This window comes from Spermophilus citellus, assembly GCF_964194105.1.
Source record: "Spermophilus citellus genome assembly, chromosome: 4".
NCBI lineage: Eukaryota > Metazoa > Chordata > Mammalia > Rodentia > Sciuridae > Spermophilus > Spermophilus citellus.
Genome location: NC_138185.1, coordinates 60354506 through 60375251, shown reverse-complemented (window position 1 = coordinate 60375251; position 20746 = coordinate 60354506). Strand labels below are relative to the sequence as shown.

The 20746-nt window shown below is 37.0% G+C and overlaps 1 protein-coding gene across 1 annotated transcript in view; it reads left to right on the top strand.

Moving 5' to 3' along the window:
- MCTP2 (multiple C2 and transmembrane domain containing 2) overlaps window positions 1-20746 on the top strand; it is a 221089-nt gene that overhangs the window by 154535 nt on the left and 45808 nt on the right. The window contains exon 17 of the mRNA XM_081290239.1: window positions 692-811. Within this exon, the coding sequence (XP_081146365.1) occupies window positions 692-811 (120 nt within the window). The remainder of the gene's footprint in view (window positions 1-691; window positions 812-20746) is intronic.

The following is a 20746-nucleotide window of genomic DNA, read 5'->3' as shown; positions in this document are numbered from 1 at the left end:
ATAAAGGTGATACTTTTGCTTTTGATACAAATTCTTAAAACCTTTTACTATGTGACAGGTATTTTTCTAAGGCGCTTAATTCTCTTAACATTACAACCACTTGTAAAGTGAGACTAATAGCAGTCCTATTTTGTGAAGGAGTTAAGTAACTTGCCTAGGGTTGTATAGTTGGGAAGAGGGAGGACTGGATTCTCTTCCAAGAACTATACTTTCTTATAGGCGTATAGACAAGATGAGCTGTATTACTTGAATTGTCCACTATGAATTTGTGCAGTTAATTCCAAAGGAAAACAATATCAGCATTCATTCCCATTCATGTGAGCTTTGACTCTGTTTCTCTGTGTCCATCTGTCTTTCTCTCTTTCTCCCTGTGTCTCACGCATACACTTTCACACATTCCATGGTATCAGAAGCCCAGTTGCTATACCTTTTACCAGACCAGTTTTGTGCTGAATATTATTGAAAGAGTTATTCTTCATCAAATGAGCTGTAACTATACACTGGAATTGTTTTTCCTCTTATGAATGATAATATTTTAAAACAGTTTTAGTAGTATCAGAGGTTCCCTTTCTATTAATTTTTCTAATTGGCACCTCCACAGAAGATAATTTAAATGATCAGGCTACTTGATCTAAAGGGAATACTTGGAGTATTTAAATCAAGTTCTCCATTTTCATTTTTTTTAAATCAGATCTTATCAAGAGATGTGGACCGTGTGAAAAGACTCACTATGGCAGTATGGAATACAATTCAGTTCCTTAAGAGCTGCTTCCAGTGGGAGTCCACATTAAGAAGTACCATAGCATTTGTGGTAAGCTTTCTTTTTTATGTTCAAACTATTTGCTGCTTCTTTGTAGCCATTTGTCTTTGTAAAATATATTATGGCATAAAGGATTATGTTGGGTTTGTCTTTCTAAGATTGTACTTAGGTCATGAAACTGCTTTAAATTAACAAAATCCTACTTATGTACCATTTCTTGAGGAGCTTAAGAGAGTGTTACATACATATGTATATGTATTTAAATTTAAATATACATGTGTATACTGCAAATATAATATAAATATATACACATATATATTTAAATTTTCTGTAGTTGTTATATAGCCAGATTTGTACAGTTGCTGTCCTGACGCCTACTATGAAAAATGGCAGCTGAATAATCACATGATTATAAATAAATGGCTCTGATTTAGGTTTTAAGTAAGTATTAATAAACTTTGATATTAAAAGCATTTATTCCTATCAAGCCACTTGCTGCATAACTGATCATTACATATTACCATTTAACTCAATGTCATAATGGAGAAATATTCATGTATATGAAGTATATTCTTTTCTCTGATAACACTGGTTCATTCTTATGAGCATATGTATAATCATAGGATCAAGAACTGGAAGAGAACTTAAAGCCACCTAAGTATCACAGAGTATTCAAGAATCCTGGAAGGACTTGGCAGTTGTTACAACACCCTCACTTTGACTCTCTGGACATTCTCTCTTATTTGTAAAGGGATTTTTTCTAAATCAGATTGGCATTATTACCCATGGAAGGAGATACCATGTCTTTCACTGGCAAATTTTGAATGATGGTATTATGGCACTGATTTCTGTATTCAGTGGAGATTACTATAAGGGCTGACATGATGCATGAGTGGCCTGTGAATAAGTACAGGCCATGATTCACAGTCTGACTTTTGCACTTCACATGGTTCTTCTATCTCTTGTTTTCTAACATCAGTATTACCTTAATAATCGCTGCTATCCCACTGGCTCAGACTTAGAAAAAAATGAGTTCAAGATGTCAACAGGGCCAAGGTCATTCTCACCCTCTCTCTATAGTCAGTCATTCTCAATTGGATATATTTGATTTGCTTTTTTCGCTGCCATTGGGGAGCATTTTGTTTGATCTAGTTAATTTCAGTTTTTCCATCACATCAGGGCATAGAGGACTATGCTGTCTACAAGTTTTATGTTTAATATACCTTCTCTGATGTCTGGAGTTGTCAAAATATTTGGCCTTGAAAATAAGGAATTTGTTAATTTATATCTGTCATTGTCTTGACACATATTTATCCACCCCCTTTTCTCACATCCTCCTTAGCCGGTGGGTGGCTTTATGTGTTGGGTTCCTCTTCAACCCTGCCAATTCCACTTCCCACCTGAATTCCCTTTCAAAACTTTCCACGGAATGTTCTGTGCAATTTTGGGCAGAAGAGGAAAGTGAACGCAATTGTGGCTTCTTCCAGTCATCACGCCAGCCAGCCGCTGCGAGGAGCAAAGGATTTCCTCCTCCTTGAGTTTAGTTTCTGGCACTGTGATTTTAGAAAAACAGATCTATTGCCCTGGATCCTGTAGGGGATGACAGAAATGATTAATGGACTGCTGGACTGATCTGAAGAAAGATTAGAACAAATGAATAGAAACAGGTTGGCCAGGGGAGAGGACTTCTAGATGGGAAGGGAGCCTTGGCAGAAGGCAGGGGGCACTTCTCCACTGCCCCTTCTTTAAGGTGAGTCCTCCTTGGTGAGCACCACCTTGAAACAGAGCCCTCTGCGGCAGCCTGCAGCATCACACCTTCCAATGCCCAAGACCCACAGAAAGTAAATAAAGGTGCTCTTCTTCTTGCTTGTTTCCCTATGGCTGATTTGCAGGGCATATAATTATAATAAAAAAAATTTGTATCTGTATGATACAAAACCAGGCACTTTTCTTGTTCTTTTGCCTTATACAACACAGTATAACCACTAATTGCATAACATTTATATTTGGCATTACCAGTAATCTGATTGAGGTGACTGAAATTATATGAGAGGATGTGTGTAGGTGATAGAGAGTATAGTGCCATTTCATGTAAGGAACTTGAGCATCCACAGATTCTAATATCTGCAGGAGATGGGGTCTTCTTCCCTCAGAGGTACAGGAAGTGATGGTGGTCCCACACTCTAAGGGATTTTTTCCCCTTCTGTTTTGTGAGGAAACATAAATAGCCTATTAGTTTCATGTTCTTCCCTTTATTTCAAGATGATAAAAAACATGTACATTGTGGGGATCATGGTCAATATATTCTGGCTGTTAATTTTAAGACTTTATAAAAGCAAACCATACATTTTCCAAGGACTCCTCTGTGTATGTGTGTACATAGGCCAAGATCATATCTTGTTGAAAGCTGCAGTTGAAGAAAAGCAGACTTTACGGTTCCTGAGGTGTTGAATCAGAAGTGGATGGACAGCCGTGGGAGAATTTATCTCGTTAGATTGTCCATGTGTGGGATTTATGCTCTTAACACCTACATGGTGGTTGTATTCTCAACATAAGAAAAGTAATTATCCTGAATTTTCACTGAACCTTCTGTGCTAATGTTGCTGCATATTGTTGAATTCGTTGTTATTGTACAAAATTAAATTCAAAAAAGTTTTTTTGGTGGTCAAAACATTCCAGATCATGTTTCTGTTCTTTTTGTTTCCCCCTGTGGTGAGGATAAATATAAAAAAAAATTCTTTCAGTTCTGTCTTTCTCCTTCTCCTAAGTTTTCTAAATATGTTGATGCATTACATTCTTCAAGTTTTACTTATTAGTGCTAAATTAAATATATATTTTTGTCCCTTGAAAAAGTCATAGTCTTGACCCTCCCAGTTGAAAGACAAACTGATATGTCAATTTATTGACAAAGACCAAATGTAACTAAAATATCTTTCTGGAAATTAAGTGCATCTGTGTATTTTCCTATGAATAGATGTGTAAACATAGATGACATTTTATACACATGTGCATGGTTATTTTCACACTGGCCTTGAGCTTCAGGCATATTAGTAGCTTGTGTTAGTTCACTGCTTTCTATGTTTCAGGCAGAGTCCCAAGCATTTTACAAGTATTCACTTACTTAGTTCTTACAACAACTTGCTGATGTACATAATAATTACTATCTTCTTTTGGCAGATGAAAAAAATGAGGCTTTATAGGTTAAGTAAATTATCAGAGCTAATATATTTTTAAGAGGCAGAGCTGGGTTTAAACCCAGGAGTGTTGAGGATATTGTAGCTCAGTGGTAGAGCATCTGACTAGCAATCACAGAGACCCTGGGTTCAATCTCCAGTACGCCAATAAACAAATAAATAAAGCAGGAAGCAGTGCTTGTCATCCTTGTATTTAGGCAGTGGCTCTAGAAACAACCATATTGATCATTTCAGATATGTGTTTAGATGATATGCATGGGGTACTCCCCAGCTTGTCCAGGATACCTTTGGGGAAAGAAACCTTAATTATGTGGATGGTAAGATTCTCAATCCCTAGCACTTTGTTTACAGGTGATAGGGCTAAAGGAAAAGAAGCAAAACATGGAAATATTATATCTGTAAAACTCCAGGGAAACAACACAAACATCAGTATTTACACACATGTGACATCCTTGGAATCCAGCTGGATGACCTGGAAAACCCTAGTATCTGGCTCTAGACCCAGATTTGGGTCTGAGTTTTTTTTCATTCTTTTCTTGGATTTTGCTTAGATGATGTGAAAGGGCTATCAAGGAAAGAATATAATGAAACCTAAGTATAACCAATTGGAGGGGTCATGAAATGAATCAATATATATTTCAAGATTTTTTTCAAAATAAGGGATGGGGTAGAGGAATGTTATAGTCTGTATTAATACCTTCCTTCAAAATATTTTAAAACAATAGCAATCCAAGACATAGCTCCATATTTTTGTTGTATGTGGGGCATTCTATATAATATCCTTAGTGTCTTAATGGAAGTACCTCATTTGATGGTAATGAAGATAAATTTGGTTTTAGAGATAATTTAGCACTGTGATATTTATATTGTAGAACCAATTATATGTATGGGGTTTCACTTTGTTTTTGTTTTGCTATTATTTTGTTACAAACCCCATGATGGTCTATAAAAATATATAAACTTATGATATAACTTCATGTTTTCATATGATAAAAGAGCATTTACTCAAGAGATGGCATTATGAGAAGGTTATCTTCAATAGCAAAGTTCTTCTGATGCTTTTAAAATAGGATTCTGTTTATGTAGTTCTGCCTTTTCCTCCATCCTTCAGACACACCTATTATGTCCAGAGAGGCAAGCATGTGGGGCATTGATGGATTCCTTGTTTTATTAAATTTTTACTCGGATATTTGATGTTTTAAAATAATCTAAATCTACCATATATCAATGGTATCTTCATAAAGCTATGATTTTAACATCTATGACTTTTTTTCCTGAATTTTTTAAGTGTAGGAAAATAAAGAATTTATTCTTCAGAGTTGGCAGAGTCTGTAATATGATATATAATTTAAGGCATCAATCAACCTCCCACCAATAAGGTTAAAAAATACATCTCTTTTTTTCTGTCCCTTATTTAACATTTATAGGATTTAGCATTTAGAGAGATCCTAGAATATTGAGAAACAGAAAATAATCTCACTTGGAACTTAAAACCAATAGTAGCAGTTAACGGAATCAACCTTTCTAATGCATGATAATCATGTTTGCAGAACACACACACACACACACACACACACACACACACACACTTACACTCATTCGCACTGTAAAAAGCAGAGAAGGGGGTGGGGGTGGTGCTAGGGTTGTAGCTCAGTGGTACAGTGCTTGCCTTGCATATGTGAGGCACCGGGTTAAATCCTTTGTACCACATTAAAAAAAAAAAAAAAAAAAAAAAGAAGTGTAGAGCACTTAGGAACAAAAAGTTGCCCTGCTGAACATTTTGGAAAAACTGGATGCAAGACTTTGAAATTTGCTTGTGCTCATGATTCCCCTGTGGTCCATAGAACATTCAGATTTATTTTGCTTTGGTCCAAATGACAAATGCACCTGTGATTTTGTTTCAAGATTGGATTCCTCAAGTAATGTCTGTCAAATATCTTTTTAATGATTCACATATTAATGTGTTAACTGTATCTAGAAGATTTACTATTTCTGAAAGTTCTATCACCTGTTTGCAACTGGTTGTACTTGCATTTGATGACAAACACTCTTTGGGTGTCTATGACTGCACCCCCTTAGAAGTCACCATTGGATACACAAAGCAGACACAGACATCCCTGTTCATTTGGTAGGTGTCTGCATACTTTACACTAAAAGATGAACAGTATTTCTATAAAAGATGAAAAGAAAAATTACACAGTTAAAATAAGCATTTTATACAAAAGAGAGGATTTCTGAGAACTTTTAAATGTGTGTGTACATACTTGCAAATATATATGTATAAAATGCTTAAAATATTTGGCATTTTATTATTTGTTTTAACATTTATTAGCTGATTTTCCACATCTTCCTTTTCATGGAAGACTACATAATATACTTTCAAAAATATTTTAAAGGTTTTTTTCAGCATTTTTAAAAATAAGAACAATCCATCACTGCACATTGTGATTATAATTTGTACCACATAATTGTACCTTCTATTGACAACTCCTCAGGCATTAGCTAATTATGCCATTTAATAAAATTACAGTAATTGCATTAAAAGATTATCTGTTGAAAATGTATAAAGACACTATTAACTGTTTTAGCATATTTTCATGTTTATATTTTCAACCTTATAATTGAATTGTGCTTCCAGACAGAATCATAGATAGACTGACTGAAATCACTTGGTATTTTAGAGCATTCCTATTTTGACTAATAAACATTAGATCATTTTTGTTTTAATCTAGAGAAGCATACATTGACATATTACTGTGTGAGACAGTGAGTGAATGGTTCACCCTCTTCTGGTGTCACGGGTCCAGCCCATATATCAGCGTGCCCTTTCACCACCACTGCCTGCTCTGAGCTTTCTGTTGGAGTGTCCTTGGAAGCACATAGTTTCTGCCACCTTTGAGTTTTCTATGCAGGAGCTCTTGGCTTTTGTAGATCCCAATGAGTTCAGTGCAGTTCATTCTTCTTCCTAGAGATATCTTATTGTTAACTTGGAATGGGATCCTTATTTTAGGATCTTAAATCTTAGAGAAAGAAAAGCCTCTAGAAGTCATGTGGCTCCTTGATGCCACTAATGCTTGACTGCTTTCTTTAACCTTGACCCTCTTCCTCCCTCCTTCTCTGTCCACAGAGTAGCCCAGAGCGTCTGACACACTGTTAACTACCAAGATGCAAAGATGCAATTGTCATACTGATCAGTCATTTGTCCATTTAGCTTCTCCCCTATTTTTCTCCCTTTTTTCCTCTGTCCCTTTCTCCTTTCACTCCACCCATTCACTCCCTCCAGACCCTCTCCAGCACCCCTCCTCACCTTCTTTGTCCCCCACTTTTCTTCTCCCACTTTCCTTCCACCTCCCCCTTACATTTGAAAACAAAAGGTAATATTTTGATTTTTAAAGTCCATCATAAGGAAAATTTGCTCTTTGAGGATCAAACTATATATTAAATATGTAAGTACTTAAAAATTTTGAACTACAAGTGCCAGTAGAAGTTATTATCTAATATAACTACTCATGAGTAAAGATAAAGATGAAGCTCTTCTGATTCAGAGAAAAACTTTCTTAAAACACACACACACACACACACACACACACACGGTTTTATTCCAAAGGGTGTGTGATTTGAGGATTCCTGGAGGAACTGTTACATGACAGGGTGAAAATGCAAACCTCAGTTTTTGTTTTTGTTTGTTTGTTTGTTTCTGTGGAGAATATCAAGAAGAACTAACCAGTTCTAGGACTAAGGTGCATGCAACTCTCAAACACCAAAGCATGTTCTGCCTTCAAGGGAATGATAATTCTCTTCATGCTTGCTCTAGCAGATTAAGTTCTTCATATATAAAAAAAAGGATGGTTTTATTTTGATGACCTAATACATCAGGTTAATATCACACATTAAAGAATTATGCACAGTTACATGATGGAAGGTTCGATATATTTATAGCATCAACTGCAAAATGCAAAGGCCAGTCTTAAACCCTTACTGCTTAGGATAGTGTTGGATACACAGTAAGCATCCCATCAATGCTTCTTGGAAAATGCTAGCATTAGTGCAAATCATCTTCTATCAGATGTTTTCTTTTTATTCCAACTCCTCTCCTCAGAGAAAGTGGAGCTTCTATGGAAGATGGTGGCCCCATCAGTGGGTAAAATCTACAGACAGACTAAGGACTTTCATCATCTTGTCTGATATGCATTTTCCTGACCCTGCCCATCTAGGGTGGAGCTAATTAGCAGCCAGAATGACTAAGAGGCAGTCAGCAGTAGGAGGGCTGGAATAGGCAGAAGGGAACTGGCCAATCTACACCCAGGTTCAACAGCCCCTGGACCTAGGGGTATTTTATTTTTTATTTTCACAAAACTGAGTGCTTTTTTCCCCCCTTCCATCTGTTTCTGCATGTGACACCTGGATGTGCAAACATTTTGTGTGATACAAAAATGAAAAAGAATATTTTGAAGCAGAGCAAGGGACCTGATGTGTGTGAAAACAGTCATAACCATTCTCTGCACAGGTTTTGACCTGTGGAAGAACCATGCTCAGCACTTACATTTCTGGCTAATTTGATACTGCCTTTTTTTTGCAGTCCGAGCTTTGTTATTTGTTTCTAAGCTGTCATTTTTATTAGTCTCCCTGGCTGATCTTTTGGGGCTCCGCATCAGGTGGCGTGTGCTCTCATTGTCTGGCTGGGCTTGGCACACGGAGGGCCCTTTTATTGCTGTGTGATGTGGGCGTGCTTGCCTGGGTAGTCTGTAATTAGACCCACCACAGGTGACAGTTACAAGAGAGCCCAGTAATCATTCTAGCTGCCTGATCTGATGTTTATGGAGAGAAACCTTCTTTGTGGTCTGCTTATGGTTTACTACAGTGTATTATACTTTTGCCATTTGATTTATGGTTTGGAAAGGTGTGTTTTGTTACCTCTGTCTCTATCTTGAGGTTATGTCATTGGCATTTGAAATAACAGATTTATTGGGGGGGGGTTCATTGGTCTGATAGTTCAGATCTCACTTATACAAAAATATGATATAAAGACAAATCAAAACCAGGTCCAACATTGCAATCATCTAAGCTATATTCTTGGAGTCTTCACTGACTAATTTTGTCTCCCTGGGGTTCTCTTATGCTATAAATCCATATTTTTCTTTTGGCTCTTTGAAATGACTTTGTTATTTCTGCCCAAGCTCTTTAAAATTTGATTCAACTTATTGTCAGGAATGCTTCATTTTGTCTTTTGTCAAAGGGGTGGCAGGAAAGGAAGAAGTATACTTCTTGGCACAATCATTGTTAAGTAAGTTGTCAATGGCTACAGTTTTAATCTAGAAAACAGGGAGCCATAGAATGTTCAAGTTTGAGGGGCTTTCATTTCATCCAGAGGGAAAGAAAGAGTGAACTGTTTTCCTCAAGCTTCACAGTTTGTCGGAACCGAAGTCCCAGCCCTACACCATTTTTACAAGGTGTGATTTTTATCGTCAAAAGCTCTATAATTATGGTCTTAGCTTCTGAGTAGGAACTTTATCTCCAAAGTATCCACAGATTCTGGTATTTCTTTTAAAGTAAATTTTCCTGAACCTTACATTGGGGAAATATTTTGTAAGTCTGTGGAGTTGCCACTCAGGAGGGTAGTGTGCCATAGAGGAACAAAAATCTGTGTTGTTATTTTGTGTGCATTTGGCTGACCTTTCTGTGATAGCAAATGAATTTTCCTCATCAAGATGTCGTGGCTATAGTGATGGTGATAATGAAGGTGATGATAATGACAACAAGGACAAAGATGATAACCTGTGGGTTTTTTTGTGTGTTTTGAAAGTGTTTGAGTTCTGTTTCAAAGACTTGCTCTTGATTTGTTGGGCTACAATAACAGTTTTTGTGAAGTATTCAATATTTGTCTTCTATTTAGAAAGAAACAGAAATCAAAATATGCATTTGCTAATAGCAGTTTTTCTCCTGCTCTGGATTAATCTAGGTACATTGGTTATAAACATTTTGGAAACTGTTTCATAGCAAAAGCCGTTATTCCTTGGAAACCAATTATTTCCTTACATTTTTGTAAGGAAACTTCTATATGCTAATTTCTTCCTTCCAAATTTTACTTTGAAAACAGGATAATAAATTGTGTGTCCAGCTATTTAAAAATGAGTTGCCTGTGCCTTTGTTAAGTGCATCTTTTCTGGCAAAGTTAATTTTGCATTTCATTGGTGATTTTTCATTTTTTAATGATGTACATGTTTTCAATAACAGAGTGCTTGGTTTCTTGGAAATTTGATATATACCTCAAGAAAGAAGAAGGGAAAAGAAAAAATAAAGGGAGAGAAAAGGAGGGAGAAGGAGAAAAAGAATAGCAAATAGCTGGATGATTGCTTTAGTTTACTTAAAGATAGTCCTGCAGGTGGCGATAGAAACTCATAAATGATGAAACTGCCAAGGTAAATTTCTGTGGACTACTTCTTGGGGATTTTAATTTCAGCAATTTATTTTTAATTTGATACAATAATCTGCAAGCAGAAATTATTACATTAGTAAAAAAATTTAAATTTCCATGTGTAATTTTCTGCTTCATTTTTTGTAATAATTTTCTCATATAGTCTATGGCATGTTCATCTTTATGCAGAAGGGATAAGATCCAGATTATGGCCAAACTAGTACAGATTTCATATGTCAATTAACCATTTTAAGCCTTTCTTTTATGTTTTATTTGTACTTAATTTTCAGTTAAGTGTTTCTGGTTATGTCATTGGTTAGGTTTGGCTTTTATGGAGAATTTTGTTTGGTTAGACAATGCTGTATGACTGTGTGACTGTGTGAGTGTGTGTGTGGGTGTGTGTGCGCACGCACAAAGACACAGCTTCGCATCGCAGTGTTAAACACAGTTGTTTTTAGAGGTATTTCCTTCCTTAAGTAGTTAAGATTAGTTTTAATATGTTCAGAATCACAAATTGCTCTAACGATACTACCCAGGGTTGAAAAAATAACACCAAAAAATCTCTTCTACAACATTAGAAAAATCATAGTGAATATGATATTATGTTTTCAATTACTTTAGTTATTTCATTTTGGACATTAGACATTATCAAAGCAAAGTTAAAGGATCAACTATTTTGGAGTTCATTGTTCACTGCTACTCAAGGTTCAAAAGTTCTTAAATTGCTTTTTGTGTGTGTGCATATATATATACAAATATATATATATATATATATATATATATATATATATATGCATTTTTTTTAAGTTTGAGTTTAAAACTGCTAACTCTGGAGTGATTTGCTTAAGCATAAAGCTAATTTCAGCTCTCCTATTTTCTTGAAGTCTCATTTAAAAAACCTTGCAGTGCACATTTTCAAGGGGAACTGCCTTGATTCTAAGAAAATGTAATTATTTTGGTTTAAATGCTTTAGGCTTTCAATGTTGAGTGCCATCATCAGACAACTGTGATAGTCTTTAGCAAATTATGTGAATTTTAGTCTTTGTCATTCTTCTGAACATTTCACTAAGTCTTATGTTAAAGTTGAAAACCAATAAGGTCTTGTATACTATACCGTTGGATCCAGACTTCCTTGTAATAGAAGAGGGGGGTGGGGGAAAAAAAGGAAACCTTCTGGCCTTCTTATATTCTGTTTCAATTGCTCTTCCAATTACTCATGAGGGAGAAGAGTGGAAGGCAAGTCAGACCCTCTGAAAACCTATTTTGCTGCCTTCATATAAAGAATATTCAGTTCTCTGCTCTGTTAGCAGCTGACCAAAATCTAATCCATTAAAAATATATCGTGGTAAGCAGTTCTTGAAAATGTTTATAATAAATGGTAAGAGCCAAGCTTCCACTGTGAGATTAGCAGTTGGAACAGGATGTGTTCATCAGGAAATAGGTTATTGCCTGGCCAGTTGTCCTGCAGAGAAACCTGCAGGATAGATGAGGATTTAAAAGCTTGCAGTGTAAGGATTTTGTTTGATTTCCCCCTTTTGCTTTCTTTTGCATATAACAGTGTTGTTTATCACACATGAGGTTCTTCTCAATGAATCTATTATGAACTTCATTTTTATGAGCCAGAAGCCTGGCATGTTTGGGGGGGTTGACCCCATCCACACCCCACGATCATCCAATGACCTATGAATATTAATGTGACTAATTCACTTTGACAGAAGAGGCTTTGTAGCTTGAAAAAAAAATAAATTTTTGGAAAAAAAAAGGGAAAATCTTGCTGAGGATTATGGTGACATTCCAGCTTTCTGCTTGATTGCAGTCCAGCCTCTGTGAGTGGACAGTAGTGCTCATGAATAATGCCTTCTACGTGGATGATACCTATGGTAACACAGGCCAAGTGACTAAGAGATCAAATACACTGGCTAAAAAGCCTTAGGGAAGCATTATGTGTCTGAGGTCTGATCTATTGTCTGGGAGGTCGGAGAGTGTTAATGCACTCTGCAAAGATTACACTCCCTCTCTAATTGCTCAGACACTTCCTTAAAGGATTTAAACAGTCAGGGAAGGTGACGCTCCTTGTCAATTTTTGTCTTCTGCCTGCAGTTGAAGTTTATCTGTCTTTCCACTGAGACCACTAGATCAAGTATCCTAGACAGTGTCAAAGGCATAAACTCTGAATTAGGAATGAAAGCAATGAGAGATGTTATTTACAGCTCCATTATTACTTGCTCTTTAAATGCTCTGCATTCCATTTCTGGTGTTTACATTGTAGAAATGACGGCACCTCTGTCTTCAAAAGGAGGGCTGAAAAGGGTCTAAGGCTTTGCTTTGACTTTTGATCAGATAGATTTTCATAATCTTTTCTCAGAGTGGTAATTCCCAGTGTGGCATTTTGCATTGGGTTTATTTCTGTTAAATGTGGAGAATGGTGAACTTTAGCATTTCCTCTGTGTCGCCTCCCGACTCCCAAAAGGCAAATAGGTGCACATACCTCCTTCTGAAATATTTACCCCGAATTAGGCATGTACAAAACCCCATTCACATGCAGGACCTGATAACTTTGTCCAGACCTTTGTAGTAAACTTCAAGTAATACACAACCACCTTTTTAAGAAGCTCTGTTCTCTGTATTGGAGTATACTGATTCACTCTTGTGTCTGGGAGCTGATACACTGATTTTATCAGACTCTGTATCTCTTACATTGCTTTGATTAGATCTCAGTATTTTCTAAATGACACCAGAAAGCTAAAAGGAGATTTTACCAGTTCTTTCACAGTGACAGTTTAGGAAGTAGTGGGGGCTGTGTGTTCAGGGGAGCATAATGAAGTCATTAAATTCATAGTCTGTGGCCAGAGGAGTGGAGAAGGCAAGCTTGCTCTCCACCCTGGGTCTCCTCTCCCCACTAGGCACAGTCAGTTGCGTCATTAGAAGGTAGGAATTTGTCTTAGATCAGTCCCAATTGCTAATACAAATTGTATATGTGGCCTACAGCTTGCAATATAATATTTATGTAGCTTCTGAAAGAGACCTGGGAGGATTCCCTGTAATTCAAGATGGTAGTCTGAGTGATGGGTGTAGAAGGATTTTTTTTTTTTTTTTTACAAAGAAATCCTTGTTTGTCCCATGGGATTTTCACACTTTTCGACTGACGGCGTTGTATTTTACTCCTCCTGTATAAAGCTGTCAGTGTATTCGTTATATGTGTCTCTTGAAGACTCTGAGCAGATGATGGGAACAATTGCTGGAGGGAGAAAAACACATTTGAATCAAAATCTTCAGAATTGTGTTTCTTTAGGATCTCCTGTCCCTCCTTCTACGCGGACTGTCCCTCGCACTTTTTCTTATTGTGTGTTATCTCACACTGTTGGTAGATTACACTGAATGTTTCATCTGTATATAAAAATTAAAAATTCAAACAAAAATCTGGCCCACATGAAGAACAGGCCCTTTGGGCATATGGTTCATTATGCATATTCATTTAATTACTAAAACACTTGCGATGGCTTTTCTGCCCTTGCTTTCAACTTGCAAAGTTGGATCTCTTCTGTTGCACAGAAAATGTAGCAGAGAATTCTGCTGTACAAGAGAAGTAAAGAAAAGGGGCTTTGAGGAAATGCAATTCACCAAACAGAGGTAGGATCCTCAGTATGAAACTGAGAGAAGCAGGAATTTTTCTCCTCTTCCTCTCTTTCCTCTTCTCCTGCCATTTTCCACATGGCCCCCGAAGGCTGCTTTTACTGTGGTTAGTTTATATGAATATGAGCGGGGAAGTAATACGAGACTAAGGATGTAGGTTTCAGGTAGGTTCCCTCTGAGCCACTCAGGCCTCATGATGAAGCTGTCTCAGTTTTATTGGTTAGAAGGGAACTGCTATGAAAGTGTGACTTTAATTGATTTTTCAGGGCAAACAGGTGGTGATGGTTTAGACATTCCCTGGCCTCCATGCCACTCCTAATTTGGGGCTGCACATATAATAGCTTTATTAAAATAAACAATCTCCTGGCTTTGGTTTTACCTGAACATCTGCCTCTAGGTTTTTAAAGAAGCTCTTAAAATATTTTCATTTTGTGCTTAAAAGGACCAGATCCTAAAATAGCTGAGGAAGACTTCATTTTCTATCCATGCCATCAAACTTAATACTTTTGCCTGATAATAAGGACATTAAAATTCCAAAGATATTAAAATCCAAATAGGATCATTGTTGTTTCAGTAGCTTAAATGCGCGCGCGCGCGCACACACACACACACACACACACACACACATGTTTATTTACATGATGCAACAGATTTTGAACATCATAAGCTGAAACTTGAATTTGTGGTGGTTGGATTTTGATTTGAACTTTCATTTTGGTGAGCAAAGGATTGTTTAAGGATGTATATTGTGGGATATGTGTGTGTGTGTGTGTGTGTGTGTGTGTGTGCGCGCGCGCGAGTGTATGTGTATGAGATGCACATGCATAAAGACCATTTTTTTTTTTGGATTTCTTCCTGATTTGTCGTGATGTCTCAGCATTATAAAAAGGCTTCTTGGATTTATCCTGATCAGAATAAATTTAAGACTTCTAAAAGCATTGCTAAGGGAAGGAGGACCCAAATCTTGGAAACCTTTTTGTTTTTAGTGTCAAGTATGTGCGGTTCTGATACAAACACAATTTTGCTTTTCAATTAAGCAAATAGGTAGTCTAATGGGAGGCCATCCAAGACATTCTTGATAGGATTCCTAAAGGAATTGTATTCTGTTATAAATAGCTTCACTCACTAATCACTATTGGAGGGTCCCCAAATTAAGGCACCTTAGTCTGTTTCAGGCAGGCTGAATATAGACAGAGCTATTGCAGGCTTAATGTGAACTTGCTGCCACCCTGCTTCTTTTAGTGCCAGACATAAAGCTTCAAGTGAAGTAACTTAATACAGTGAACGGCTTTACTCCATCACTGCACTAATGCTAATTACATACACTTGTTTTATTACCCAGAGCGCTTTTTCTGTATTCATTCTGATCTAATCTTTCTATGAACATGGAGGAGTACGTCGTTAGTGTTAAGTTTAAGCTTTTAGTCACAATTGCAGCCTGATTTTCATGTGACCAAAGCCAGAGAACACTTTTAGAGACAGCTCTGTCCACTTAGAGGATAATTAGAGCTCCGCTGGACTTCCACCATGGAGGGTCCTATGGTGCCAAACATGCACTTCTGAAATGACTGTGACACGTATCAGTACATTTAGTGGGATTGTGTGTGTGTGTGTGTGTGTGTGTGTGTGTCCTCTTTGGATATTCAGCTTTTTTTTTTTTTTTAAGAGAGAGTGAGAGAGGAGAGAGAGAGAGAGAGAGAATTTTTTTTTAATATTTATTTTTTAGTTCTCGGCAGACACAACATCTTTGTTGGTATGTGGTGCTGAGGATCGAACCCGGGCCGCACGCATGCCAGGCGAGCGCGCTACCGCTTGAGCCACATCCCCAGCCCCCTGGATATTCAGCTTTATAGGGAATAAAGAGAGGTATGAGGATTTTCCATCCCTTCCTTTAATCAGAGCACAGAACTTACTGATGGCCCTGAAAGTCATATTTACCAAAATCAGACTTGCAACTGCTCAATTACCAGCTTCTGCAAAAATGCATAATGAGAAATTTATTGCCTGATTCTACACCTGAAATTTTGATCATTATATGGGGAAAAAGCCAATAGTGGTGGCACATTAGATGCTTTTTTCTTTCATTTAGTTTTGTGTTTCTCTAATTTTTAAACTAGTTGTTCTGCCTTTGAGAGTGGTGTGGGGTTTTTTAATTGGGCCACAGGTGACTGTTGGACTTTGTCCTACTTAAATAAAATCATCAAGAAACGTAAAGTGTAGGATTGCTGGAAGCATAATGCAAATATTAAAATGATGGGATTTTAATAAATAACACTTAAAACGGGAAAACTGTTTAACATGAAATGCCTTATAATGTAGGTAAGCCTTTTTTTCCTCCTTAAAAATCCATTAATATATTCAAAAGGGGTTTGTGAACAAAAAATTCTATTTCTAAAAGACTCCAGTCTAAAATCCCCAACTTGTATTTAATAATAAGATTACATGGAGTTCTACACACATAGGCTTCCTCTATCATCAGAATGGAGTTTGCCACATTCTTATTATATAAGTGTCCAGTGTACTGTTAATGTAAAATTGGCAGTTTGAAAATTATATGCATTGTTTATTTAAAAAGTCAGAGAGAATAATAAAAGTAAGAATCATACAATCCAGGTGTATGCCCAAAATACTTTCAGGAATAAGCTACCAATTGGGATCACCCCACCCCCACCCCCAATTAAAAAAAAAAAAACTAGAATGAACTAGTTGAATTTTGTCTGGAGGAGGCAAGACACCAAGATTGATTTTTCCCCTAATGGACCAATCAGGTTACTTTGCTGTGTAGAATTAATTGAAGAAGATGTCATTTAGATACCGGTAATAGTATTTTTCAGATGCACATTGATTTCAAGAAAACTAATGGTTAATGAATTCGATTTGGTAAAGTTTGTATCATTCATGAAAACCAGAGGAGGATTTGGGAGGTGCAGGTGGAAAAGAGAAGGTTTTCGTGGAGGATAAGGCAGGGAAGGGCATTTACCTCTGGGTCCTAAACCAGTTGCAGTTTGCCAAGATCTTTCTCCCATGATGAGTGAATGGTTCCCCACCTTCTTGTAGGTAAGAATTGTGCCTGGAAGAACAAGACCTTTCTGTGCCTACAGGAACCTTCCAGAGTTGTAGAATAGGTTCCCTTATCAGTACAAGTGGCCTTCCATAATTTCCCTGGGTATGTTTATTTTTTTATATTTTGCTACTGTATCATTTTCTATTGCTATTATACCTAATTACTTTAAACTTAGGTGGCTTGAGACAACAAAAATATATTATCTCATCATGCTGGAGGTCAGAATTCTAACCTAGCTAACACCAAGGGAGGGCTATGCTCTGGAGGGATCTGTTTCCACATCCCTTAGCACATTTTCAGAGCCAACAAGGCAAGTCTGAAGTCCTTAGGTCTTTTCCTGGCTCCGTTTTCTACCTCCCCTTTTCCACTCTTAAGAACTCTTGTGATTACATGTGGCTCACCCCATCATCTCCCTCTTTTAAAGTCAAATATTAGCAATTTAACTCCATCTGCAATCTTACTTTCCTTTTCAATGTCACATATCAGGTTCTAGGGGATAGTTCATGGATCTCTAGCTAGGTTCTGCATTACTGTCTGACATCCTTATTGCTTCCTAATGGATAAGAATTTCTGGAGCAAGTTCTGGTTTCATGCACAGAAAGTACTTTAGTAAGAGATGTGGATTTGGGAGGAGAGAAGAGATTGTATTCTGGTCATTCTAATCTGAGAGTAGTTGGAAGGAGAGGGAGAAGGAAGAGAGGATGAGTGGGAAATGAGCGGAAATCGATTTCCATGCATTTATGAATTTTTGTCAGGATGAATCCAACTACTATGTATAACTATAAAGTTGTAATAGAAAAAGCAAAACTTTATTATTATGGTACCATAATATACCCTAATAATTTATCCAAAAACTATATCTAAATAAATCACATGGGACTACATGTAATCAGTAGCTGCTAGGTGAGAAAACTATTCGTTTCTTTAATCCAATAAATAACAGCAGTATAATGCCTTACATATGGCAAATCCTCCATGAATACTGGTTGACTGGATGTTTGGATTTAATTCTGCAGTTTTAGTTGATTTGGAATCTGTGATGTGTTTGAGCACCTTGGCTTCCAGGGCATTGATGCAGAGTATAGACCCGAAATGAAGCATTCATGGGAACTTTATTCATGCTCACACTTTCCAAGCCACACACAAGTGCCCACACTGAGAAGGCACTAGGAGAACATTTGATAATCATGCATTCTGAAATGATTCTAGCTTTGTTCTCTTGCATTTGTATTATCCAAAGCCATACTTTGGATTTGAGTTCAAGGCTTCCCCATTTACCCTTTACACTCTAGTCTATGAGCTTCCTTATGACAATGCCCAACTACAGTGTTGGATCACAATGAATAGCATTTGATTTAAATGCTCAAATGTTGACCTCCAGTTGCAATTTGATGCATATTTGTGTACCTGTTCCATATTAGCCTACATCATATGTTTTATAAGGAATACAGAGATAAATGAGTAAAAAAAAAATCTGGTGAGAAAACTATAGATGGAACCAAAATAAACATGGTCCTACTCAAAAGTCTATGTTCCTAGTATCTTATAGAAAGAATGGCTTCTTCCAACTTGGGAAACTGGTGAAGAAGAAAAAGGGTCATTCCTAGAGATGCTTTGAATCAAAGCATCGAGAAGGAAAACAGTTTTTGAGAATGGCCAATGCATGTGACCAGAATGTAGGAACTATGGTAAGAAATATAGAGAGAAAGCATTGCAAATGTAATTTCAGGTCTTATTTTGATTTGTTGGGCCATGGATAGCAAACAGAGTTTTAGACTCTATATGCAGTGGGAATAAATAAAAGGCTTTGAGAATAAAATGCTTTGCTGAGAAATTACTGTAGAATGGATCAGAAGTAGAGAAAATTATGAATAATATATAAATTAGGAGTGTATTAGAATAATCCAGGTCCTATTTAACTGGCAAACTGTTAGAGCCCCATTCAGTCTACTGTGGTGTGTGGGTGTGTTTGGGAAAGAAGCAAACAAGTTATTTTAAAATGATGAAATTCCTTTCCTATATTTAGAAATTGGAAGAGTTCATATCATGAACTCTTTTAAAAACTTTTTATCTTAAAATGAATTAAGATTTGAAAGAAGTTAAAAATTAAAAAAGTCCAGTGATTCCCATGCCTACTTAAGTAAGCCAATTCTTCCCAGTGATAACATCTTACATAACCAGAGGGCTTACAGTGGCTTAAACCAGGAGACTAGTGTTGACATCAGACTATTGGCTCAGACACAGATCTGTTTCAAGTTTCACTAGCTTTTACATGTACCTGGTATTGGTGCACTCTAGTTTACATACCAGATAAATCTATTTATAATCAAGATGCAGAAGTATTCTATTTTCATAGAGAACCTCACACCTGTTACACCCTAATGTCCACACACCCCAAACTCAACCTTAGAAACATGTCTGTTTTCTTTCGCTATAACTCTAATTTTTCATCACGGTAGCTCTAACAATGTTATGTAAAAGGAATCAGCTGGGTGCAGTGGTGCATGCCTGTAATCCCAGTGACTCCGGAGGTTGAGTTGGGGGATTTCAAGTTCAACGCCAGCCTCAGCAAAAGCAAGGTGCTAAGCAACTCAGTGAAACCCTGTCTCTAAATAAAATATGAAATAGAGCTGTGGATGTGTGCCCCTGAGTTCAATCCCTGGTACCAAAAAAAAAAAAAAAAAAAAGGAATATCATACCACATGTAATTCACTAAGATGGGCTTTCTCACTTTGTGATCTTCAGATCCATCCCTATTGTGTACATCAGTAGATCATTCTTCTTGTCTTGAAGATTAGAGGACTAGGTATGTCACACCTACTTTTGGATGAACAATCAGCCAAAACTGAGTGGGATATGGAGCCTGTAGAGAGAAGCTTCTGTTTGATAGTACCCTGGTATTTACCCTGTGGTCTGCCACCTGGGTTTCCTGCAAGTCTGTCTGTACTACTTGTTTGATCTCTTTGGGCATTTTGGTCTATAACCCGTGGCAGTGGCTAACATTTCTTACACTGATATAAAAGGAGCAGTGTTTCTGAATCACTGTATGTGATCCAAGAAAAGAAAGGTACCTTTGCTCAGGCAAGTTTGAGAAACAATGTGTCAGAGTCAGACTTGATATTACATTTAAAAAAAAAAAAAACATGGTGTGTTCTATGATATTTCTGCAGTGCCTGCACATTTACTAAACCATAGATTATTTAAAAAATGATTTTTACTACAAAGGAGTTTGTACAGGTATGAGATAGAGGTCTCAGAGGTCAAGGGTTGAGGCTGTTAAAGAAACCGGCCGCTGCCTTTTTCCGTGTGTGTTGATGGAGAAGGGGAAACCTATGGCCGAGTACAGTAGAAATCCAAGCCCAGGACCTCAACATCTCCCCACAGCTTTGTAACTATCATAGTTTGATATGAGGGTATTGTTTGGTTAGTGTTTTTTTATCCTCTTCTTTGTTCCCCAGTCTGGACTTTCTAATTTTAAAAATCAGCACTTTGGCTTCTGTTGTAGCACTTCCAATAGAAGTGGCTACATGGGAACCCTGAACCCATGGCTTATGGAAGGTGAGAGCAGAATCACATGCATTGGTTCTGGAGTTATGTGAACTGCTGTTAAAAAAAATTGCAAAACGGTTCACATGTACAAGAGGTATAAAGCTATGCACACACACATACGTTTATATATA